The sequence below is a fragment of the Ctenopharyngodon idella genome, chromosome 8 (assembly GCF_019924925.1).
Source record: "Ctenopharyngodon idella isolate HZGC_01 chromosome 8, HZGC01, whole genome shotgun sequence".
Taxonomy (NCBI): Eukaryota; Metazoa; Chordata; class Actinopteri; order Cypriniformes; family Xenocyprididae; genus Ctenopharyngodon; species Ctenopharyngodon idella.
In genome coordinates, this window is record NC_067227.1 from 16,510,676 (window position 1) to 16,538,146 (window position 27,471).

The following is a 27,471-nucleotide window of genomic DNA, read 5'->3' on the forward strand; positions in this document are numbered from 1 at the left end:
AAAAAATCCAACTAATAAGGATATTTTCTGAGTGGCATTCTAATAAAAAAATAATGTACAACACCTTTAAGAAAGTTTAACATGATTTGCAGTTGTAAATATTATAAAAAGGCCTATTCACATCAAGAATGATAACTATAGGGATAACTATAATGATAATTATGTTAGTGTCCACGACATTGGACGGTAACAATGGTTATTATAAGCATCGTGTTGTCTGCTGCGTTAAATGCTCAAGCTCTTTTAAGATTCTGATTGGCTGTCAATGTTTTTAGCGTTCATCAGCTGGAAGAAAATTGCTCTGAAAGTCGTTATTTTTATAGCTGTTATAAACGTCTAGAAATCCCAAATATCTCACTTTCTGAAAGTCGCAGTTATTTGTCACATCACATGATGAGTTTGAACTGACATTGCTGTCAATTTGAAAAGTCATTGATTTGATTACTCTCCTTTGGATAAGATCGTTTTTATCTTCTGAGCATAATTAACTTAAACTTTATTTTTGCACCTGTTATGATTTCATTCTCTTGTGATTTCTGTTGTGATGTTCTTTTCTCATCACTGCTATTGTGAGGTTCAAAATTTACAAATGTCAACTGCCCCATATCAGACAACATTGTGTTTTATCCATAATTTCTGAATGTGACCTTGTGCTAATTCTCCTAGTTTGCACAGTAGTAGGTCTGGACAACATGTTTCACCCCCTTTTCACTGCCTTGGCTTTGTTTTTAACACTCAGTGGGAGGTAAAGCTTTTCCAAAAACAGTTTGGTGATTTAAGTTAAATGTTTTTCTTTGCATCTCCTTTCTCCGATGGGATTTCGGTTTTGAAAAAAGGATGTTGGAAACCAGTGCAATACTTGCAGAATAATGCACCATATGACAAACATAAAAGGCTTTATGGCTTTATATAGCAGCAGGTCAACAGAATGATTTATACAGTAGCAGCCGGTGAAATGATAAAGTCGGACTGTGAGGTCGTATTAGCAGTACATAAAGCATTATGCTGTGAATGCTAATGACTCTGTCCTCTGCTATCACAGAGCCTAGCTTGAGAATGTTCAGTCATTATGTTTATGGACTTTTCAACCTAATTTTATACAGATTTAGGAGTGTTATTTGTGGTTCAAGCTATTGATTTTGAATTTTTTAATTCTTGAGTTTATGCATATCTAAACTACAGCAGAGAATATCAGACAGACATGCCTCATGTACTAACCATATATTGCACTCCATGTTTGTAAGAAAGTCAGACTGTTGTAATACAGTGTTTTTCTTTGTCATTAACAAAATTATGGTGGTCTTTACTGTATGTTTAAATCACTTTAAATCACCTACAGTATGTTTAAATCACCTTATCATTCCCTTATCCCTCATAAACTGTCTCCTTCATTTCTGCAGGGCCAGGGTGTTGTAACACCCTTCTGGTGATTCATTTATTTATGCATTTCTCATCTGCCTCATCTTGTTTAATTATTCATGGAAAACACAATTAGCTGAGGGAACCGACTGCAGAGCAGCCTTCAAGAATACAGTGCAAAGACGACAGGCTTCTGTAATCTCTTCTCTTCTCTTCTCTTCTCTTCTCTTCTCTTCTCTTCTCTTCTCTTCTCTTCTCTTCTCTTCTCAAACCAAACCAAACCAAACCAAAATGTGTGATTATATTATTAACATTTTACCACAATCAAGCTTAATGGTGTTACGAGAATTTTGACGAAGAAAGAAAGGAAAGAATTAAAGAACTAAACTAAAATTACAGTATCACATAAGATTACTACTATATGTATGTGTGTATATATATATATATATATACACCATTCAGGCATAACAATGAACACTTACAGGTGAAGTGAATAACACTGATTGTCTCTTCATCACGGCACTTGTCAGTAGGTGGGAAATATTAGGCAGCAAGTGAACATTTTGTCCTCAAGTTGATGTGTTAAAAGCAGAAAAAATGGGTAAGCATAAGGTTTTGAGTGATGGCTAGACGATTGGGTCAGAGCATCTCCAAAACTGCAGCTCTTGTGGGGTGTTCCCAGTCTGCAGTGGTCAGTATCTATCAAAAGTGGTCCAAGGAAGGAACAGTGGTGAACCAGCGACAGGGTCATGGGCGGCCAAGGCTCATTGATGCACGTGGGGAGCGAAGGCTGGCCCGTGTGGTCCGATCCAACAGACGAGCTACTGTAGCTCAAATTGCTCAAGAAGTTAACGCTGGTTCTGATAGAAAGGTATCAGAATACACAGTGCATCACAGTTTGTTGCGTATGGGGCGGCATAGCCGCAGACCAGCCAGGGTGCCCATGCTGACCCCTGTCCACCGCCGAAAGCGCCAACAGTGGGCACATGAGCATCAGAACTGGACCACGGAGCAATGGAAGAAGGTGGCCTGGTCTGATGAATCACGTTTTCTTTTACATCACGTGGATGGCCGGGTGTGTGTGTATCACTTACCTGGGGAACACATGGCAGGACACATGGCACAACAACGAGTTTGAGGTGTTGACTTGGCCTCCAAATTCCCCAGATCTCAATCCAAGCGAGCATCTGTGGTATATGCTGAACAAACAAGTCCGATCCATGGAGGCCTCACCTCGCAACTTACAGGACTTAAAGGATCTGCTGCTAACATCTTGGTGCCAGATACCACAGCACACCTTCAGGGGTCTAGTGGAGTCCATGCCTCGACAGGTCAGGGCTGTCCTAACACAATATTAGGAAGGTGGTCATAATGTTATCCCTGATTGGTGTATATACTTGAAGAGTTCATTTGCAAAAACAGTTAACTCCGTTTTTATTAATTCTCACAAATCATGTTTTTTTATTGTGCAGTTGGGTTGTTTTGATTAAGTAATAATAACTCCAAAAAATACAGGTAACTTACAAAATTAAAGTTCACTGAAAGTATGTTTTTTTATACATATTAAAAGTTTGTTTCTTAGCAAATGCAGATAACTCCAGCAGCCGTTTTTTGGCAAAAGCAGATAACTCCATATTTCAGTTAAACAAAACCAAGTAATTGCTTTGTAACTGCATTTAAAACGCACTTAAACAAGCGTGTGCACACAAACGCACACACACACAAACAGATTGGCACACACATACACACACACACACACAGGCATGCACGCATGTGCGCGCGCACACACACAAACGCAAAAGAACAAACAAGGTTTCAGCATGTAAGACGTGTACATGGACTTGCAGGAGTTGAAATTATAAATCCTCGATCACTTTTAGTCAGCTTTGACGAAACTTCCCTCTGTGTGTCTTTTTGAAGTGACTAAAAGCCATGTCACCTGACCTGAATACTGCGCGCTGATTCACTAAAACAGACTTATCAGTTTCTGTACACAAACAACAAGGGCGCTTGTCGGCTTTTGCTGTAAAACGTGAACTCGCAATGCCTTGACAGTGGACAATACCGGCTTTTCTGACAAAACGGATTTATGGTTCAGAACGTGCTATATGTGGAGAATAACGCACAGCAGTTCATTTTTTTTTAAAGTGGCGTTTATCAGTTTTTGCAAATGAACTCTTCACTTATAAAATACTTCACAGTATTTTATATGTTTTAGTTTAGTTCTTTCTTTTAGTTTTTTTCTTAAATGCTTTACTTTCATTTCCTCCCTTCCTTCTTGTTTCCTTTTCCCTCCTCCTTTTCATTTCTACTGGCATTAGATTCTGAAACGTTCACCCACCCTCTCTAATTCCAAACTCTGATTTATGTTTCTTACATAAAACTAACTATGGACACATCCTTACAGAGACAGTAGAAGATGAAGAGGAGCTTTTATCATAGTGAATCGAAAGGCTTTCTGCTTTTTCAGAGGGTGTTACACAAGGAATATTTTGAAATGGGAATGTTTATGGTTGCACAGTAATTCAGATATAACACAGAGAGCTGGAGCAAAACTGTTATTTGTACATTAACATAGAAATCACAGTTTGCAGTAATGCATATGTTCAGGTGGATGAATAGACTGTCATTAAAGTGACATCCAAGGCATGAGCTCAGAGCCTTGAACTCATGAATATGAATATTCCTGAATATGTATTACCTGTAGTCTTCATTTGCACTTACACACACATACATATACATACGTGCCACACAAACATTACTGATTCTGAGCAGGGGTTCCTGTTGTTCATTAGTAGCATGGATACTTAGCCTCTCAAAATATCACCTCTTCTAGTTTTTCCTATGGCTGCAGAGTCACAAGAACAGGGCAGTTAAATGGATATAGACTTGTCTGTGGCTGCACTGTGACAACTTTTTCATTCCCATGTAGCTGTTCTCTCTCTCTTTTTGTGTAGTTTGGGAGAACTGAAGTCATCGACAACACCCTGAACCCAGACTTTGTGAGAAAGTACATCCTGGACTATTTCTTTGAGGAGAAACAGAATCTTCGGTTTGACATGTGAGTTATTCCCTTTGATGCTGACACACAGGAATCTGCCCGACTCTCCGATGTGCTGTCCCACTCCGGGCTTTCTGCTCTCGCTCTGTCTGTTTGTCTCTCCCTCTCCTAGTGTGTCTTCTTCTGTAATTATTAATGCTGCCTCTCTCTTGACTGTCATGTGTAAGGGGCTGGATCAGTGGAAGGGTGATAAATATTTCAGATGAGTTTTATCCTCAATCTTTACGCAGCGGTTCAAAAGCAAATGTGTGGCACGGGATCCCAGATGATTTACAGTGTGTTCCTCCCTTCCCTGCACCCGACTGTCCATCTCGCTCACATTCACCACCTTAAATGGGTTTTGCTGAGTAGAAAAGAGGCCCCTGCAGTGCAGGCTGGACTTAATTGGAGAGTTCAGTGTGCCGTCAGCGAGAAACCTTTCACGTTTGTGCCAACTCTCGCTTATACCAATGCAAATATTCACTGAGCCAACCAGCTGTGCCTCAGAACAAGAATTTAAATGCAGTCTAACGGTGATCTGATTTAGGGTGAAACGTATAATTTCTTCACCAGTAGTGAAATGTAATTGCAAAAATAACACTCCTTCTATTTTCTATTGTTCGGACAAAATTATCATGGCAACCAGATACAAATTCAAGTTTTGATTTGTTAAAGTCACGATGCAACGGAACTAGCGACAAATGTTTTCTTCCATATTGTGATGTACAGCCGAGTGTGACAAATTATTCTAAACTAAAAAAACTAGGATGGGCACTTGATTCTATGCATTGATTCTTGATTGATTTTGAGATGTGGGGCATTGAACTTAAGAGACGGCAGATGAACATGAGCTTGCAGAGGCGGACAAAATGATTGGATAAGTCTGGCATACATCATCAGAGAGAAGTACACTATATTACCAAAAGTACTGGGACACCCCTCCAAATCATTGAATTCAGGTGTTCCAATCACTTCCATGGCCACAGGTGTATAAAATCAAGCACCTAGGCATGCAGACTGCTTCTACAAACATTTGTGAAAGAATGGGTCGCTCTCAGGAGCTCAGTGAATTCAAGAGTGGTACCGTGATAGGTTGCCACCTGTGCAATAAGTCCATTCGTGAAATTTCCTCACTACTAAATATTCCACAGTCAACTGTTAGTGGTTTCATAACAAAGTGGAAGCAATTGGGAACAACAGCAACTCAGCCACGAAGTGGTAGACCACGTAAAATCACAGAGCGGGGTCAGCGCATGCTGAGGCGCACAGTGCGCAGAAGTCGCCAACTTTCTGCAGAGTCAATAGCTACAGACCTCCAAACTTCGTGTGGCCTTCAGATTAGCTCAAGAACAATGCGTAGAGAGCTTCATGGAATGGGTTTCCATGGCCGAGCAGCTGCATCCAAGCCTTACATCACCAAGTGCAATGCAAAGAGTCGGATGCAGTGGTGTAAAGCACGCCGCCACTGGACTCTAGAGCAGTGGAGACGTGTCCTCTGGAGTGACAAAACACACTTCTCTGTCTGGCAGTCCGATGGACGAGTCTGGGTTTGATGGTTGCCAGGAGAACGGTACTTGCCTGACTGCATTGTGCCAAGTGTAAAGTTTGGTGGAGGGGTGGGGTTGTTTTTCAGGGGTTGGGCTTGGCCCCTTAGTTCCATTGAAAGGAACTCTTAATGCTTCAGCATGCCAAGACATTTTGCACAATTTCATGCTCTCAGGGGATGGCCCCTTCCTGTTCCAACATGACTGCGCACCAGTGCACAAAGCAAGGTCCATAAAGACATGGATGAGTGAGTTTGGTGTGAAGGAACTTGACTGGCCTGCACAGAGTCCTGACCTCTTAGAGCGGAGACTGCGAGCCAGGCCTTCTCGCCAACATCACTGCCTGACCTCACAAATGCGCTTCTAGAAGAATGGTCAAAAATTCCCATAAACACACTCCTAAACCTTGTGGAAAGCCTTCCCAGAAGAGTTAAAGCTGTTATAGCTGCAAAGGGTGGGCCAACTCCATATTAAACCCTATGGATTAAGAATGGGATATCATTAAAGTTCATGTGCATGTAAAGGCAGGTATCCCAAAACTTTTGGCAATATAGTGTGTCATTTTTCACTGGAAGGTCCAGTTATGACATTTTAATGAAACATTATACAAGGTCAATTTCAAGGTAAAATTGAAAAATAAATTAATGGATGCACAGATGAATTGTTCACAATAAGATCTATAACATGCATTTAGAAAACACATGCGGAGTTTAAGAGACATTCTCTATAAGAAATCAAAATATTATCATTATCATTAGTCCATTCCAGATCAAATAATGTGAGGATGGTTGAGCATTCTTCTTCATAACACGTAGCAAGAGAAAATGGACCATGCTATCATCTAACAATACTGACTGAATCTGTTCTCTTGGATTTCAGATATGACATTGACTCTAAAAGTCCTGATCTGGCCAAACATGTGAGTATACTGCAGCACTTTGTATGTGCTTTTTGTGTATGTATATATGTATGTGCATGTGTGTTTGCTTGGATATATATGAAATTTCCTTGTGTTCATTGGCGATTGCACTCATATTGTTTACATGCATGCTTCTTCATTCTGCAGTTGGTTTTATGCAATTTTGTATCATTATCAAAGCTGTGCAAAACTGAAGAAGTAAAGTTCTCTCTCTGGCTCTCTAATATAACTCACTTTGGCTCGAAATAGCACACTGTATTCTGCAATGTGCTTAAACTTTGGAAATACACAGAAATATAGACAGTTCCCTATTAAACTGATAAAAGGCAAGCTACAGTATATAATGAATTGAGGGAACACTTGCACCACTTTTCTTTCTCAGTCATTGTGATTCTTTTTAGCAGAAACAGGCTTTCTTTCTATGTAATTTATTATACTTTATAAAATGTATATAAGTATTATAAAATAATTGGTTGTAGGTTTTTTTTTTTTGGACATTTTTCCATCATTATTTGAGTTGCATAATTATTAAAAACTGTACCAAAACTATGCAGACAATAAACAAGTGGAGGCAGTTGGTGAAATTATGGTTTTGCATAGAACCAACCGAATGTTTTGTGTGGGTGTGTGTGTCTGTCCATTTTCATTTTCAGTGAAATTCAGATTCATGATTCGGTTCTTACTCTTTATTTATTTTTTGTTTTGTAAACCATGGTCATCGTGGGTGTTTTCCCCTTTCTCTCTTCTCCAAGATCCTTTCTCACTATTCTCTAACTCTCGTTTTTTCTCTCCTATCCTCTTCGACCTGACTTCTTCAATTCGTTTGTATTTTTTTTTTTTTTTTGTCTTTTCTGTTACATGATATGCTCTGTTGTTATTGATATATTTGCGGCCTCACCTCCCTCCTGGAAGCCCTCCGATTTCAACGTACGTCTCTGCCTTGCACTCCTAGAATTTTCTCTTTACCGGTACAACTCATTTATACACAGTACCACCCTGACTCATTCTGCTCTCTCTTCTTTACTTCCTGCGTGCCAATACTGCCTCCTTTGGTCTTTCTTTTGTTCGGGCTGCCCTTCTGTAGGATTTCCTAGGTCAGACCTTCTGCACTCTGGGTGAGATAGTGGGTTCACCAGGCAGTCATCTGGAAAAGCCTCTGGGGTAAGAAGCTAATGCACTGTTCTATCAGCCACGCTTACCTCCTCAATCAGATCGGGATGTATTCAAAGTTAGAGAAGCTGTATGGGCTCAACGGTTGTGCCTGAAACCATCTCAGACAGATTACTAGCCACAGCAAACAAAGAAATGGCTTTCTGTGCAGATGTTCTTAAGTAGATGACCTTCATTCCTATTTGCTGCCTATCTATCTACACTGTAAAAATGGGAATTTTCATTGGTGTTCCACATATACTAAGAAATAACTTACACATAAATTATTTACAAAAAAGTTTTCCTAGGTAAGGTTTTTTTAATGCTATTGAAAAAAATTCTCTTCTGCTCACCAAGGCTGCATTTATTTGATAAAATATACACTAAAAACAGTACTATTGTGAAATATTATTACAATATAAAATAACTCTTTTCTGTTTTAATATACTTTAAAATGTGATGGCATATCTGAATTTTTCAGCATACTCCAGCATACTGAAGACCAGTCACATGATCCTTCAGAAATCATTCTAATATGCTGATTTACTGCTCAAGAAACATTTCTTATTAGCAATGTTGAAAAAAGTTGTGCTGCCTAATATTGTTGTGTAAACCTGGAAACATTTTTTTTCAGGATACCTTGATGAATAGAACATTCAAAAGAAAAGTATTTATTAAAAAAAATCTTTGACTATCACTTTTCATCATTTTAATGGATCCAAACAAAAAAAAAAGTTCTTACTGACCCCAGACTTTTGAATGGTACTTATTCCAAATATTGTCTTTGTAAACTCCCAGAATGCTTTTTTTTTTTTTTTTTTTTTTTTTAAGTTCTTTTGTTCTGTGGTGTTGTTGAAAGCTTATTTCGTCACTTAATGATGTTTGTCTATTCATTGAGGTCCCTGTGTGTCTATATATAATTTTTGTACACATTATTTCTGTTATGCAAGATGTTGTCATCTTCAGAGGCAGATTGCAGAGTTACTTCATATTAGCTGTTTAAAATTCTGATAAACTGCTTGTGATAATTTGTTGAACAAAAAATCCAGTTTTTGCTTTTTTTTTGCAATTTGAGTAAGACATTTTGATTGATGAAAAAAAAAAAACATTAAATGAATACATTCAAATTAGCCAGACAAAGTAGTATTATTGGCAACAATTATTAAGAGTTGTTGGGAGGAAAAAGAAAAAATCTCAAAGCATCTTGTTGCCTTGAATATTTTCCTTGAAATACCCTTTTTTACAGTTTTAGTGCATCTGCTCCATATTTCATTTAGCAATTGAGTTATTATTTGGTGCTAAACTATTTGTGCAAGCGCCAAAGCTTGTTTGACCAATGAGTCATCTTTTGCTACTTAGGCCATAAACATTTTCTTCTTAATTAACTTTATATTTGTATGAACTGAAGCACACAGGCCTTGTATATTTTGACTTTGGCCAAGCAACTATCATGCACTCCACTTGATCGGTTTAAACTGTCTTCCTGTTCAGATCTTGCTGAAATGGGCCGTAGCCTGGTGTTCTGGTGTAGTTTAAAGCGTTATAACTGCGGAATGATGATGGATACTCCCATCTATCCCTCACCATCTATGTCTCATGTCAGTGTAGCAGATTAGGCTTGTCGGTGCAGATTGCAAACGCTAATGGAACACAACTAGACTTCCATGCTGCGTTTACTCCTAAAGAATTTGACATGCAACCCTAGAGGTGGCGGTTTCTTCAACTACTGGCACTGATATTGTAGATATTGTTGAATATTTGTGAGACAAAATGTCTTTTGTTTTGTTAAGGCTGCTTTTATGGCTAGCATTTTGTACAATTAAATTACACTTTCAAACTTTTTGCATAGTTTGACAATCACAGATATATTACATTTCATGGGTCATATAATGCCACTTTTACAAGATGTAAAATAAGTCTCTGATGTCCCCAGAGTGTGTATGTGTTAGTGTATGTGTAAGTTTTAGCTCAAAACACCCCACAGATCATTTTTTATAGCATGTTAACCCCTTAAGCCCGAAGTGTCCCGCCGGCAGGACACCACCCCCCGGGAAAAAAATCATAATCAAATTACTAAGCAACCACTGACAGGAATAACACAAAATAGGTATAATTTTAAAGCTTAGAAACTCAGCTTTTTAATGCATTTTAAACCATTTTGTTCAACTCTTAAAGAGTGCTGAGTCATAACTCTAAAACGAAGTGTACCGCCCGCGGGCGCCACCATGTAGCCGGTTGATTAACTCCTAAGTACTGTTATTTGCTGAAAAAGAATAAAAAAAATAATAATAATAATTTCTGAAATATTTCTTTTTTTGTACTATGTACTCCAATGTGTCAAAAGCAGCATATAGCTCAGATAATCATGTGTTATATGTCATTTGAAAGGTCTCACAGAGTAGAATACGAGTAGAATTGTTTTGGGCTTTGACTAAACTTGAGCGAGTTTTTGTAATAAACCGATGCAGCAGTTATGTCACGTTTTGACTCGTAACTTCAAGAAACATGCTCCGATTGTGGAAAATTCTTACGATTAAAATGAGTCCAACATCAGCATAATCCAATAAGCCGATCACGAGATATTGATCACGCAATTACGACACATAAAACCCCACAGGCGCACAGATGCTGACTAAAACTAAAATGTAGCTATCACTTGGCATTTCCGCTTATAACTTCAAGAAACATGCATAGATTGTAGAAAATGGCACATCATTACTTACAGTGGATTCTCCCGATTGTAAAATTGTCATTTTACAACAATAAATTAAATTTTAAACGTCAAACAAAAATAAAATCTATACAAAAAATGTAAATGTTTTTGAAATATAGGAAAAATAAGTGACAGTATAGTTTGATCTTTATAGAACAAAAAGAAAAAATATGTTAGTTTTAATAAAAATCTACCCCTGGGACTTAAAAGTGCAGACACATCTTCCCACCCCCTCCATGAGCTGGAACGGTTTTAAATCTGTGCTGGCTGAGAATAGATAATACAAGAGAATACAATAGAGCTGAAGTTTAGGAGGTAGATGTAATGATTGCCGGGTTTAGTTAGCCTTTATATACAGTACACAACTGAATGCTGTGGGTCGAGCAGACCCTTATTGATCAACCTGAAACACCCACTCAATCTCATGCTGGACTGAGGCGTGTGAATTGCTTTCATTTATGGGCATTATCTGTGCAGAAAGGAGGGTGCAATTGGAGATATTTGGGGTGAAGAGATTTCCCAGTGATGATGAGCTGTTCTGCTCAAAATCTGTGGGAGTTTAAGAGCTTTAGGGGGGAATTTGAGCCCCTGATCTCTGTACAGTTTTCCCAGACTGTGTTAAACTAGATGGAGACAGACATGGAAGGGTGAAGGCTGTAACAAAGAGAGACTGCATTCACACAGCAGCAGAAAACGCTTGTCAGTTCTGTTTTAGAGAGCTAAATGAAATTGTGTTCGTACAGAATTCTGTTAGTTGTCAGAGTAGCAACTGGTTTCCACACTGAGGTGACTGTCTTAAATTTTCAGGACACGCAAACAAAGTCTGACAGCAGGTATATTGAATAGAATGAACAGCACTGTAGTCAACAACTGCTGTCTGGAGAGTCACCAACATACAATACTGTGCAAAAGTCTAGATGTTTCACAAAAATATTCGTCTTGAGATAGTTATTTTTATTTTCTGCTTTAGTGTGTCAGTAGAAAATATTAATTTTAGTTTTCCAAAAGTTCCTTTAGCAAAATCCTTGTCTAAAAGTCCAGTGAAAAGCAAAGGGTGTCACACCAAATATGGATTTGATTAATTAATTAATTTATAAATAAAAAGCTATTGATGCCAATGTACATATGACACTACACATCGGCACACACATATTGCTTTTAATCTGAAGATGTAATTTTATAATTTCCTGATAATTTACTCACCCCCATGTCATCCAAGATGTTTATGTCTTAAGAAATTAAGGTTCTTGAGGAAAACATTCCAGGATTTTTCTCCATATAGTGGACTTCAACAGGGTTCAATGGATTGAAGGTCCAAATTGGGCCTTTTATGTGCATTATTATGCAAAAATATGAGGAGAGTTCTCTGCTTGAAAGACCCACAACTGGCAGATCAGTGTGCTGCTGCTTTTCTCTCCTTATAAAATATAGAATTGTTGACTAGTCAAGTTAATTAAATGAACTGAAACAAAAAGAGAATATACTTTTAGTGTACAGTATAAGTAGGTGAATTGGGATGAAGCAATTGACGTTGGATTTGTGTTCAGGCAAACTTTATTTGAATAGATAATTGAAGGAAAGAGAAAATAACTTTGTACTCTATGTAAGTGTGTGCAATTGAATTGTCGTCTTTATTACACATAGGCAAACCCCTTTCCTCCTCTTTCCACACTTCAGTAATTTCAGATAGCCATAGAGCTGTCTTTGTGTATCTATTGCAGGAAACAGACTATAGCGTTCACATCTATACTGTGCAGCTGATATAGATGCAGTCATCTCTTGAAATGTATCCATCCGTTGTGTTGAAATAAATACATCACAGACTACAGACTTAGCAGCTGAATACAGAGAATTGTTTGGCAATAAACAGAGTGTAAGGAGAATTTAGCCGCAGGTTGAACTGCTTTAAGACAAACTGCAAAACTAGTCTGATTGGATTTGAATTTCAGCAATGTTAATTCATCATCTCCCCTTCACTGGCTGTGTGCTGAAAGAACACAAAACAGAGCCCAGCTTTAGATTCAATTAGAGCTGTCTACACTTCAGATTGTGTTCATATAGGCAATATAGGAAGGGAGGTAACATAAACCTTATTGAATTCAGTACATTTGGTCCATCTGTGCCTTAAAAGCACCTGTAAATCTTTCTCCTTTAATGGTAGAGATTTAATCAAATTGACTCCAATGTAAGGCAATTTATCTTTGATATATATACAGTGGGTACGGAAAGTATTCAGACCCCCTTAAATTTTTCACTCTTTGTTATATTGCAGCCATTTGCTAAAATCATTTAGGTTCATTTTTTTTCCTCATTATGTACACACAGCACCCCATATTGACAGAAAAACACAGAATTGTTGACATTTTTGCAGATTTATTAAAAAAGAAAAACTGAAATATCACATGGTCATAAGTATTCAGACCCTTTGCTGTGACACTCATATATTTAACTCAGGTGCTGTCCATTTCTTCTGATCATCCTTGAGATGGTTCTACACCTTCATTTGAGTCCAGCTGTGTTTGATTATACTGATTGGACTTGATTAGGAAAGCCACACACCTGTCTATATAAGACCTTACAGCTCACAGTGCATGTCAGAGCAAATGAGAATCATGAGGTCAAAGGAACTGCCTGAAGAGCTCAGAGACAGAATTGTGGCAAGGCACAGATCTGGCCGAGGTTACAAAAAATTTCTGCTGCACTTAAGGTTCCTAAGAGCACAGTGGCCTCCATAATCCTTAAATGGAAGACGTTTGGGACGACCAGAACCCTTTCTAGAGCTGACCGTCCGGCCAAACTGAGCTATCGGGGGAGAAGAGCCTTGGTGAGAGAGGTAAAGAAGAACCCAAAAATCACTGTGGCTGAGCTCCAGAGATGCAGTCGGGAGATGGGAGAAAGTTGTAGAAAGTCAACCATCACTGCAGCCCTCCACCAGTCGGGGCTTTATGGCAGAGTGGCCCGACGGAAGCCTCTCCTCAGTGCAAGACACATGAAAGCCCACATGGAGGACTCCAAGATGGTGAGAAATAAGATTCTCTGGTCTGATGAGACCAAGATAGAACTTTTTGGCCTTAATTCTAAGCGGTATGTGTGGAGAAAACCAGGCACTGCTCATCACCTGTCCAATACAGTCCCAACAGTGAAGCATGGTGGTGGCAGCATCATGCTGTGGGGGTGTTTTTCAGCTGCAGGGACAGGACGACTGGTTGCAATTGAGGGAAAGATGAATGCGGCCAAGTACAGGGATATCCTGGACGAAAACCTTCTCCAGAGTGCTCAGGACCTCAGACTGGGCCGAAGGTTTACCTTCCAACAAGACAATGACCCTAAGCACACAGCTAAAATAACGAAGGAGTGGCTTCACAACAACTCCGTGACTGTTCTTGAATGGCCCAGCCAGAGCCCTGACTTAAACCCAATTGAGCATCTCTGGAGAGACCTAAAAATGGCTGTCCACCAACGTTTACCATCCAACCTGACAGAACTGGAGAGGATCTGCTAGGAGGAATGGCAGAGGATCCCCAAATCCAGGTGTGAAAAACTTGTTGCATCTTTCCCAAAAAGACTCATGGCTGTATTAGATCAAAAGGGTGCTTCTAGTAAATACTGAGCAAAGGGTCTGAATACTTAGGACCATGTGATATTTCAGTTTTTCTTTTTTAATAAATCTGCAAAAATGTCAACAATTCTGTGTTTTTCTGTCAATATGGGGTGCTGTGTGTACATTAATGGGGAAAAAAAATGAACTTAAATGATTTTAGCAAATGGCTGCAATATAACAAAGAGTGAAAAATTTAAGGGGGTCTGAATACTTTCCGTACCCACTGTATACTGTATACTGTATATATATATATATATATATATATATATACACAACCCGAATTCCGGAAATGTTGGGACATTTTTTTAAATTTGAATAAAAAATTTCAAATCACATGAGCCAATATTTTACTCACAATAGAACATAGATAACATTACAATTTTATGCACAAAATAAGCTAATTTCAAATTTGATGCCTGCTACAGGTCTCAAAATAGTTGGGACGGGGGCATGTTTACCATGGTATAGCATCTCCTCTTCTTTTCAAAACAGCTTTCCAGCTGCTGAAGAGTTCATGGTCGTCTTTCGTTTAATAATGCGCCAAATGTTCTCTATAGGTGAAATATGTGAACTGCAGGCAGGCTAATTCAGCCCCCGGGCTCCTCTACGACGAAGCCATGCTGTTGTAAAAGCTGCAGTATGTGGTTTTGCATTGTCCTGCTGAAATACACAAGGCCTTCCCTGAAATAGACGCTGTCTGGAGGGGAGCATATGTTGCTCTAAAACCTTTATATACCTTTCAGCATTCATAGTGCCTTCCAAAACATGCAAGCTGCCCATTCCGTATGCACTTATGCACCCCCATACCATCAGAGATGCTGGCTTTTAAACTGAAGGCTGATAACATGCTGGAAGGTCTCCCTCCTCTTTAGCCCGGAGGACACGGCGTCCATGATTTCCAACAAGAATGTCAAATTTGGACTCGTCTGACCATAGAACACTTTTCCACTTTGAAACAGTCCATTTCAAATAAGTCTTCACCCACAGAACACAACGGCGCTTCTGGACCATGTTCACATATGGCTTCCGTTTTGCATGAGCTTTAGTTGGCATCTGCAGATGGCATGGCGGATTGTGTTTACTGACATTTGTTTCTGGAAGTATTCCTGGGCCCATTTAGTAACGTCATTGACACAATCATGCCGATGAGTGATGCAGTGTCATCTGAGGGCCCGAAGACCACGGGCATCCAATAAAGGTCTTCGGCCTTGTCCCTTACGCACAGAGATTTCTCCAGTTTCTCTGAATCTTTTGATGATGTTATGCACTGTAGATGATGAGATTTGCAAAGCCTTTGCAATTTGACGTTGAGGAAAAAATTTTTTTTTTTAAAGTATTCCACAATCTTTTTACGCACTCTTTCACAGATTGGAGAGCCTCTGCCCATCTTTACTTCTGAGAGACTCTGCCTCTCTAAGACATCCCTTTTATAGCTAATCATGTTACAGACCTGATATCAATTAACTTAATTAGTTGCTAGATGTTCTTCCAGCTGCATCTTTTCAAAATTTCTGGCTTTTTCAGCCATTTGTTGCCCCCGTGCCAACTTTTTTGAGACCTGTAGCAGGCATCAAATTTAAAATGAGCTCATTTAGTGGATAAAAGTGTAAAATTTCTCTGTTTAAACATTTGTTATGTTATCTATGTTCTATTGTGAATAAAATATTGGCTCATGTGATTTGAAAGTCTTTTAGTTTTCATTTTATTCAAATTTAAAAAACGTCCCAACATTTCCCGAACTCGGGTTGTATGTATGTGTGTGTGTGTGTGTGGGTATATATATATATATATATATATATATATATATATATATATATATATATATATATATATATATGTACTGTGCCTATAGAAAGTCATCATACCCTGTAAAAATCTTTGTCACATTACAACTTGGAAAATAAAATAAATTAAGTCTAACTTTATTAAGCTGTATGTCCACATTATAACCCTCATCAGCAAAGTGAAAATAACATTATAAACCATTTTGGAGGATTATTAAAAATTGAAAAACTAGAATAACATGGTTGGAAAAGTCATCAGTCTCATGATTTAATAATATTCGTAGAGCCCCCTTTTGCTTTAATTACAGCCATTAATCTTTTTGGATATGTCTGTACTAGCTTTGCACACCTAGATTGGGGAATATTTTACCCATTCTTCCTTGCAGAATTGCTCAAGTTCAGTCAAATTCCATGGTGAATGACAATGGACTACTCTCTTTAAGTCCATCCACAGATTTTCTATCGGATTTAAGTCAGGGCTCTAACTTGGCCACTCAAGGACATTCACCTTCCTATCCTTATGCCTTTGCGTTTTTCTTTTGGTGGTATGTTTAGGATCATTGTCGTGTTGGAAGGTGAATGGAAGGGATGGAAGCATCCATTTTCCCTTCAATCCTGACCAATTGAAATATTGAGCGGAGCGTCACACCACGCAGTGATAATGGCTGGAGTGAGAGTGAAACCTGAGCACTAAACACTGAGGGATGGGGCGACGTATGTTTCTGGCTCATATTTTTGGCCGTTTTTTCTCTTTCAGTCAAAAAACAAAAATGCCATTTTCTGAAATTTCGGTGCATCCCTAATACATAGGATTTTTTTTTTTTTTTTCAGGGATCATTGGTAGCAGTTATAGCTTACTTGGTGCCTTTTATTTTCTTATTTCTGCTTATTTTGCATTTTCATTGTATAGAAAAGGGCAGCTTTGACATTTGTTTTTTTGTGCCCCATTCAGTTTAAATGGGGATGATGCTTCTGGCCCATGGCATTGGGTTATTATGTCATGCTGATGGACTGAGCCTGTGCTTTATATCAGCGTTAAACAGGACTTGTATGCTTTGATTCTGGAAATGCATTATGCTGAGCTGCACTGACAAATAGAGAGGGAGGGAGTGGAAAAACAGAGAAATAGAGAGAGAGAGAGAGAGAGAGAGAGAGGTTGAGAGAGAGAGAGAGAGAGAGAAATATGGGCCAGTGAGTCTTATCTAGGCCTCAGATTCGATACTCTGGTGGGACAACACAGCCATGAGTTTCTGACTGCGGGCTGTTTGAGCTTTTTACTGAAGAAAAAAGTCTTTCAAATTTAAATGGTAACCAGACAAAAATGCACAACGAACTGTGAGCTGTAGAGTGCAACAGCAGACAGGGCAGAGAAATCTTTTGGAGGAAGCTTTTGCCCTCAATGATGAGCACAGTCCCAAAAAAAATCCCTCCAAGCAAAACAAACTGCAAAAATGTGCTGTGATGTTGCTCTGATACACCAGAGCTATTTCTGCATGATCCAACTACTGACTATTATAGTCTACTTTCATTGGAGAAAGGTTGATTTAATCATAAATAATAAACTGGTTTTGTTCAAGTAATTTTTACTTATATATATATATATATATATATATATATATATTGGCTTTTAAAATTATAAATTAAAACAGTATGTAAGAGCCACAGTACACAGTACACAGTACACAGTACAGCAACAGCAGGTCTGCAAAACTGCAAAATCAGAATATTCAAATACCTGTCCCACCTAAATTGTAAGTGTTGATCCATCACCTTGGATGAATTAAATTGGAGTTCACACATTCAGCACAGGAATCCGTGATGGTCTAAGCCGCTCCATATTATGCAAATACACAAACATTCACACTGAAGGATGGTGCTTTTCAGTGCCTTTTTTTATAGGTCCCCATCACAAAATGAAATTTTAAGCCATTCTGTCATTTTCAGAGAGCTCAGGACAGGAAATGCATTTTCCATTCCATCTAGAGCAGCACTCTAGGCTAGGGTCATTTATGCAAGGGAATTGTTATCATAATGTATACAATGATCTCGGCTGAGCAGACAGACCATGTAAAACGCCTCCAGTGCCGGAAACAAATTTTACCTCATGGGTATTCTACCTGTTGTCATGTTGACAATAGCTGATTTGTTCACTTAGTGGTCAGTGTCTCATGACTGCACAAAGGCACACTGCCATCTCGGTGACCTCTAGAAGGATTTATTCTTCTCTTTTTACTACAGTAGGAGACCTCTGACATGCTTACGGTGCCATATTTTTAAACAGATTCCACTATAGGCAGCAGCCTATAGCCATAAGGACAAAAGCAAACAGAATTATAGATATGAATGCTATCAATCCCTATGCACAGTCAGGTAGGAGTGGTAAGAAGAAGAAAATGTATCAGCTATGACACAAAAATGACTCTCTGAAGAATATCTCATTCAAGGAAAGTCAGATACCCAGAGTAAGCACAATTTCAGGTCTGTAACAAACATCCCCTTCTCTTCTGCTAGATGAATGGCTTCTGTTTAGCTGAGGTAGATCCGGTAACTCCATTATGTTGAATCGATTGTTTTAAGAATAACATTGAATTGTAGGTATGCATTCTCGCACAATAAACAATAATTATTCATTCGAAGCTTGTTTAACTGCTATGCGTCTTAAGTAGCTCTGGATGCTGAAAATGAGTCTTCGTTATGATAAAGCAATGGTCGGTTAGCCAGGAGGTTTCCTATTAATTATGGATTATGCAGCCACTTGCAAATCATGTGCGAAGCTTTGATTTTTTTTTTTTTTTTGGTTAAAGCTATTTTGCAGGATTCTTCAGGTGTCAGAATATTCACTGTTGCTGTGTTTAGGCTTTTGAGGCCGTTGGAAGACTAAACTCCACAAGTGGTGGAGAACAGTGCACCAATCTTAATTCAAATCCGGGTATATTTAAGGATTACGGATGTCTTTCTAAGTATGAAAAGCAATTGGATTTAAGTTATAATCTCATTCCAACCCCTTGTGGAGTTCTGGAGCTTTATGTAATGCAGCTTGACTGCGACTCGCTCTGCGCAGTGAATCAGCGATCCGTCATATTTTACCCTCCGCTCTGTTTGTCTTAGTTTCACATGAAATGAGTCTGGATAAACTTATTCACTTAATCTCTTTGTTAGACAGATGAATGTAAATGTTCCTAACAGCCCAATGGTCTGTGAATGCACAGCTTATCGCTCTCAAACAGGGCTGTTTATTTCAGGTACTCTAGTTACACACGTGCTCGCATACTCTGAAACACATGAATATTTAATCTGTCTTTCTCTGTTTTCTTCTTTTTTTCTCATGTTCAGTACTTATTCTCTAAGAATGATGCTCAGTGCTGAAAATCATGAGGCACAGGATACCATTTTTATAGAGGACCAATCACATGTAGTATTGAGTGGGCTGTGTCAATAATTTTCTTTCTATGATTGTTATACTGTACAAACTGTATATTCTATCCCCTAACCCTAAACCTAAACACAACCCTCTAAACACAACCCTCACAGACAACTTTCTGCATTTTTACATTTTCAAAAAACATAATTTTAGTATGATTTATACTAAAGAGACCAAAAAAAAAAAAAAAAAAGTCATTGTCTGCTATTACAATGACATGAGGTTTACCAGGACCACACATTTTGGACACATTTGGGTGAATACATTTCAAAATAGAGCCTATTTTACACCTTTTTTAGTCATATATACAATATTACCTGCATTTAAACTCGTAACAAACATTTTAATTCATGTATAATCAGCTATTCTCTGTTATCACTTTTTCCACCAAAATGGTGCTGGTTCTCATGCCGGTGTGGTGCCGAAATCTGAGCCGGTGATGCACTGCTGTTTGGCAGGGGAACAATTTTAAATTATTATTTATTTTTAATTTTTAACAACATTATTAACAATTATTATCATTTTTTTTAAAGGTGTTTTTTTTTCTCCTTTTTAAAAAAAATCAAAGACTCCCTAGCACCCTTTGTGGACCCATGGGATCCCCAGACCCAAGTTTGAAAACACCTTCCATAGAGGACCTTAGTTGGCCTCTCATCGCAGGGCCTGGGACAACGTTCCTTACGACGGCCTTGATTGTTCATTTATTTTTCCCCCTCTCTCACCTGTCAACCTGCTGTCTACTTAAATACCAACATAATCCTTCATCCTAATGATGAAATGTGCAAACATCTCCACAAATCTCACTTCCTGCTGTATGGAATGACAATGCTGGCTAGCGTTAAATCCTATGCATCTTCTTTAGTCATGTGAGATGACATTTAAGCATTTTCGATTACCCAGAGGGCTTTTGGCAGGTTTAAGACATCATGGGACACCACGTTTAATTACAATGCAGTTTATCTTATTCTTCGGTACAGTATACAATTTTCTGTGATTCATTAGAGGATGAGCATAAAGAGAAATCTTCCCTTATTGTAAACCTTGGAGTCTTTGTCAACAATTTGATGAATAGCTTCTGATATAGCATGTAGAATTACCTCACAAGCCGCAAGTACCGAGAAATTTGTTAGGCTGACGAGTAGCTCCATAAATCACCTGCTCTTCTCACATGAACTGATCAAATCAGGCCTGCCCGTTCGAAATGAGATGCCGAGCAGCCACAGATGCCATGATGAAGAAAAGGCTGTACCAAGTGCAACAAAGACTGAAAATATTCAGCATAATACCAACTAACTCCCCTCTCAGCTAACTTTCTTTCATCTGTGATCAGTATGTAAAAATATTCCCCCTGTTCCTTAAGGACAGGACTTAGTGCGCATACTTTGTTAAAGGACTGTTTGATCATACCGAACAGGTTGGGCTGTGTGATGTTGACTTATAAGTCATTTGGCTTTGAATGGCGGATTTGGGACAGTATCATTGATCCTCCAAATCTCCAATGGCCTCAGTTAAAGGTTAGAAAGTTGATATCAAGCTCTCAGCTATGTGCAAAAAGATGCCTTGATCTCCTCCCTCATGCTGGTGTGAGCTCTAGATCATTGTTATTGCTTATGTCAACATTATTGAGCTTTCCCTTGGAAGGTGCAATGCTGGGAATGCCAACAAAATCTGCCCATAGTCAAATCATGGGCTGCAGTTTGTGTAAGGTATGGAGTTTGTGTCTAATTTATACTGAATTATTGCATAAATGCAAAGTATCTAGCATCCTTGCTGAATAAAAGTGACAGCAACGACTTTATAATGTTACAAAAAGATTCATATTTCCAAAAAATGCTGTTCAAATGAACTTTCTGTTAATTAAAGAACCTTAAAAATATATATCATATTATATATTAAGCATTATAACAACTGATTTTAACATTGATAATAATAAGAAATGTTTCTTGAGCACCAAATCATCAATGATTTCTGAAGGATCATGTGACACTGAAGACTTTAATGATTGTTCAAAATTCAGCTTTGCTATCACAGGAATGAATTACATTTGAAAATATAAAGAAACCATATTTAGAGAATAGAAAATGGTTATTTTAAATTGTAATAATGTTTCACAATATTACTGCGGAGTGAAAACCTTCTGAAATCTTACCGACCCCAAACTTTTGAGAAAAGTTGAACTGACAGTGTATGTATTCTTAAATTCCACATAGAGTTTAATGGCTGGGAAATTTTCAAAATCTTATTTTCTGCTGATGTGGACCTTAAACAGCTTAGATTATCTGGTTTGGTTCCAGGTCATGATATTGCTTCAGTGGCAATATGCAATGCAAACATTTTTTTTTAATAGCTTTTTCAATTTAAGAAAGGAAAATTAAACTCCGGTGAGTTTTCATTAAGAATAAAATAGCGTGCTGCGTTCACTGTCAGGCTGAAGGCACAGAGGGGTTCAGATGTTTGATCAGATGCTAATCAATTGGGGATGCAGCAGGGAGTGGTGTGAGCACCATTGATTTTGCTCTTCTGCAGAGCACAGCTAACACACAGTGTTAAAAGCTACTTTCCAAATAAACAAATGGCCATACCAGTGGGGTTTGTGATAGGAAAAAATGCCATATTTCAATCAGTTTCATCATTTTTACTCTCCTGTCGCACTGAATGACAGTACATACAGCAGCTTGTGAATGAATATGGTTATAAAGGATGTTACAGTTGTCAGTTTGTTCACGTATCTTGCAATTACAGTGCAACATGTTTAATATTGCTGTCAGTTGCAAGCTTTCATCTTTTTGGCATTTTGGAAGCCTGTTTCTGAGAGCGTTAATCAGGGTATGACCTTAGAAAATGAGCTGAACTCCATCAGTTAACCCTGTTTTCTTGTTTCTGGTTTATGTTCAAGAATTGAATCAAAGAATCTGTTTGGCTGTATGACTTACTGTACCACTCTGTCAACGATTCAAAGAGAATTGGTTTAGATACTATAGAAAAGACACTGGAGAATTCATAATAGTGTATAAAAAAGATTTTTTTTTCTTTAGCAAAGAAATTGTTTTTAACAAATTGAACACAATACGTTTCAACAAGTCATCTCTAATACCCGAGGGGAAAATATGAGCAGCAGCAAACACTGACCTTTCCAACCTACATGTGGAGGTGAGACTGAGGCAGTTCAAAACAATTCTGGTGATCCTGCAACTTCAGAAGGTTAATGGGGAAACTCCAAAAATCCATTGTGTGTTTGAATTATTCAGTGTATTTTTTTTACAGAATAAATGAACTGGCCTCAACTTTAGATTGTGAATTTGTTTTCCACCAGCCATTTGAACTTTTAACAATAATATGTGTTCGTTGAAAAATGACTCCCTATTCTAAAATAATATTATGTAATTATATTATATACACTAGTGTTCAAAAATTTGTTGTCAGCAAGATTTTTTGAAATAAATTAATCATTTTTTTCAGAAAGGACACATTAAAGGGTGACATGACATTATAATATTAAAAAAGATTTCTCTTTCAATAAATGCTGTTTTCTTTCTATTAATCAAAGAATCCTAAAAAAAAAAAATGTATAAAAGTTTCAGTTGTTATAATAAGAAATGTTTCTTGAGCACAAAATCAGAATGCATACCTGCAAACTAGTCGCTTTTCTGCGAAATTCACTGTTTTGAATCAAAATGTGTCATTTATTTGAATCGTGTAGATCCAAAGAGTTTTTTTTTTCGGGGGTGGGGGGTGTCAGGGTGAGTTTGCAGGCACAATAAACCTCACAACAATCGAAAATGGGCTACTTTCCCATAGACTGGAGTGAGACCATAAACGTCTCTCGAGCTGTCGTGATCTTTTTTGGCGCTTTGTGGTGTGACTGACACATCGCTGTAGCACTTCAGTTCAAACAGAGGCAGAGCGCACGTGAACGGATCATCCGCTTTACAACACGAAATAAACATGAATGGATGTAGGATGAATGAATAGCGAAGCTATGTTGAAAGATGCAGTAAAACTTACTTAAATCCGTATCATGTCATATGTAACGTTAATCGATCAATCATTGTATCAACCGCGGAAAAGCGCCAAAAAATAGCTTGTAAAAATGTCACATTTACCTCAGAAAAGCCGTTCAATGTCAAAAAACTCGTTAGTCAGCCACATTTTGTTATATATCCACTGTGACTATAGGCCATTGCATATACATGTACTTAACATGTGTTTCAATATTGAATGTATAAATCCGTTTTATGACAGCCACCATTTAAATGTTTAGGCCGATATTAAAAATGAGTAGAAACATAATTATGTCATTAAAAATGACAGCTTACAAATCAATTAATTTTAACCTTCAATATTATAATGATGTACCAGCTGTGGTTCCCTGTATAGTTTACAGCATTAGTTGAGAGATAATTTTTTGAGGAAATTTGCCATGTACTTTACCTTATAGGCCCCAAATTAATCATTATTGAATTGAAGGTAATCAAATCGAAATCAAATCGCATGCTTCTGAATCAAAATCGAATCTAATTGTGAAATTTGTGTCAATGCCCAGCCCTAGTGTCAATAATTATTATTATTATTTTTTTTTTACTTGAATCAAATGTTGTTTTTTCCATTTATTTTCTTGTGGGAGTGCCTCAGAATGCTTAGTTTATATGTTAAAATCACAAAAAAATTCTCCTGGGGGAAAAAGGATGCCCCCAGACATCCCTACTACTATTTACTTTGTAAACATGTCACATTTTTCAAAACTTTGGAGTTTGATTGTGACATCTAAATTAGAATCTTCAGTGATTGACAGAAATAAACTGGTGCAAATCAGCCAAAGATTTAGCTTTACAACATCTAAAACACATCCTGAGGCAGAGATTTATTTTAACAGCTGATGGTTGCTGTTTGTTGACTGTGCAGGACGCATTCAGGGCAAAACAATGATCTGAACTAAAATATCAAGTTTTTGTGAGCACACAACTCAACTATGATCTTCAGCTCCCCAGTATATCATTTTAGCTCTGATATCACTTATCCTGCTGTTGTTCTGGCATGTGGCCATGTGCAGTCCTGAAACTTTTTTTGTAATTATATGGGAATCAGGTCATTATTATCAGTATTTCTTTTACAGTATTCCTGCCCTACTATTCCCAGTAACACACTAATGCACTGTATGTGTTATTCTTACAGTGGCATCCCTGGGAAGAACTGCGGTACCATTATTCTCACTGCAGAGGAACTTGGAAACTGTCGGGTAAGTCAGCAGTTTTACTTTATCCTCCACAGAATAGTTTTGCTCAGAATAATTGTTTTTTCAACCGCCTTTCTCTTCTAAATATATGTAACTCTTCAGCAGTGAAAACCTTAACTGAAATGATTCACTTTGATAAGAAAGCTGACTGTTTTACTCTTGAGATCAGACCATTCACTGCCTGGCAGCCAAATACATTATTCCGGAGAAATGAACTACAATATGTTATCTCCACAGACAAAAGGGAAACAACTTCAAAAACCAATTGAGCACCAAAGACATATTTTCATGCTTTTATTTCCATTTTACTGACAAAATGCTTTAAAGGCATACATAATGGAATAACAGAAGCCATGGTATTTGTAGTCACAGGTTTGCATCATTATTTAATATTTCTAACATGAATTATTAACCTTCGGCCATTTACTTTAACTAAATAAAACCAGAACATGGGCTGATGGAGCAACAGTTGAAAAATTACAGCACATTCAGTAGTGAAGATCATTGCAGCATTGCCCATTGGGTAGGGTAAGAGAATTTGATCTAGTACACAGTGAAGGCTTTGTTTCTTCTGAATCCCTTGTTCTTCTGAATGCTTTCAGCTAGTAAGAACCGCTCTTATTGAACCAAAGGATCATGGAATTGGCATCAAGGTTTTCAAGGAAGAATAAACACAGAATGGAATGTTGCATCAACTCTTGTCACAGCTTGAGTATAAATAATCTGGGTTTGCTTAAAAAATCAAAGTGAGATATGGATTTTGTGACCTCTTTGAACCAATTCAAGGGCGACAATGTCTCTAAAGTTCCCTTCTAAGACTTGAATGCTTATAAGTATACATATGAATTCTTGGATTGCTCTTTGAAGCACTTTGGACATTTTCTACATGTCTTGTTTCAACCTGCATTAATTGTCTGGGCCTAACGAACTGAAGAGGTTCATCCATCCAATCTAATATTCTGCTTATGCATTTTAAATTTGTTCTGACATCAAGTCTTGATTGCTGTTGGATACTGAAGGGTTGGAGATGGTATTAGTGAATAGCACTAGATGTATATGATAAGAGGCTTCTTATAAATGGGAGTGATGGCTTGGAAAAATGATAAGCAATAAAATGCTAATTAAGAGGCATTTGATGAAATCTGGTTCTGTAGACATACATAGACTGATGAATAGGTGCGGTGGGTAATCAGACCATGAAGTGTTTTCTGCAGAATAGTATTTTATTTTAATATACAATACTATATTAAAATTATTTATACAATTATACAATTTTTTTCATATTTATTATATTTTTTGTTTTATTATTTTTGTAATAAAATATTATTTTGATATCATTTTTAAATATCTAAAATATCTTTAAATATAGTTTATTACAAAAAATCAAATGTGATCTTTTGATATGCATTGTCATATGACTACCATTGACTACCATAGTAGGAAAAAAATACTATAGTAGTCAATGGGGGGGCGAGATCTGCTTGGTTACAAACATTCTTCCAAATATCTTCCTTTGTGTACAGCAGAACAAAGAAATTTATACAGGTTTGGAATCTGGTTTCATCTGCTTTTCTGATGGATTCAAGGTTTATTCACAGTAAAGGAGTTTGTGGAATTCATTGAAAGAATTGACTCATTTGTTTTGTTTTTTTAGTGCAGCCAGCGAAGATAATGTAATAGAAAAAATGTTGAATTGATATTATTTTGCAGTCCACAGTTGTTTTATTTCATCTCATTCTCTTCAGACTACAAGGTAAAATATAACAATGCCATGGCTGTGTAGATTGAGGAGGTCAGTGATCCAGGAAAACACAAAAAAGTTTCTATCTCCATCCCTCCCATCTCTTTATCATGTCTTCTCACTGGAATGTTCCTGTATCGTTCCTCTGTCTAGTAAAGTTTACTCTGTCACTGGAGATTGTACTCATTAAATAGCTGAAATAGCAGCACAGAGTAAATTACAGCTTTTCCGGGTTGTAAATGGCTATGTTGCGTTGACTACAGGCTCAAACACACACAAAGGACTGCTCATTTGAACGATCTATTGCATGCACTCGCAGCCTCACTCGAGCTCATTTGAAATGCTCAAAAAGCTTTTCCCCTCTGTGAGAGTAATAGATTGGTACATCTGCTTGATCTATATATATTTCACATGGTAGATCAAAAGATTTTACAGGATGTTATGAAAGGCCGGGTTTTGATCAGGTACATGCAAAGAACATCTATGAGGAAATGCACCATGTGGAGAGAAAACCTCTGTTTAATAGTGAGAACGAGGTTTGCAAATATCTTCAAAAGTCTGTCTCTTTCTAAGAAGTTACATAGTGGAATCACATTTAAAGACCAGATAAAACCTACAAACCCAAAATAACGAGTGAAATGTCTCATCTACAAAGTACAATGTGGCCAAAGACAGGCAGCTTTAGATGTGATGTGAAGGGCTTTGAATGTCTGTCATTTATTTGACTAACTATGCTGTCGATTAAGTTGTTTACTGTTGCTGAAGAAAGCATTTCAAAGAAAACTGCCACTCATGCTTGATTGCTCAATTCATAGAGGCTGGATTCAAAGCTAGCATAGGTTGATATTTTGCTTTTCTCTGCTCAGATTGTTTTCAGCTTGAATTGATCTTGCTAAGTTGCTATTTATGGGATCATAATCATTTTGAATGTTTGGTTTTAATGGACCAGTTAATCATGTGCAAAGTC

The 27,471-nt window shown here is 37.6% G+C and overlaps 1 protein-coding gene across 3 annotated transcripts in view; it reads left to right on the forward strand.

Moving 5' to 3' along the window:
• Nucleotides 1-27,471, forward strand: part of cpne5a (copine Va) — an 89,018-nt gene that overhangs the window by 18,890 nt on the left and 42,657 nt on the right. Inside the window, exons 4-8 of one of the 3 annotated variants that reach the window (XM_051902005.1) lie at nucleotides 4,317-4,420; nucleotides 6,823-6,862; nucleotides 7,775-7,789; nucleotides 7,947-8,023; nucleotides 24,703-24,766. In XM_051902005.1, the coding sequence (XP_051757965.1) occupies nucleotides 4,317-4,420; nucleotides 6,823-6,862; nucleotides 7,775-7,789; nucleotides 7,947-8,023; nucleotides 24,703-24,766 (300 nt within the window). The other 2 variants (XM_051902006.1, XM_051902008.1) reach the window with 2 other exon arrangements.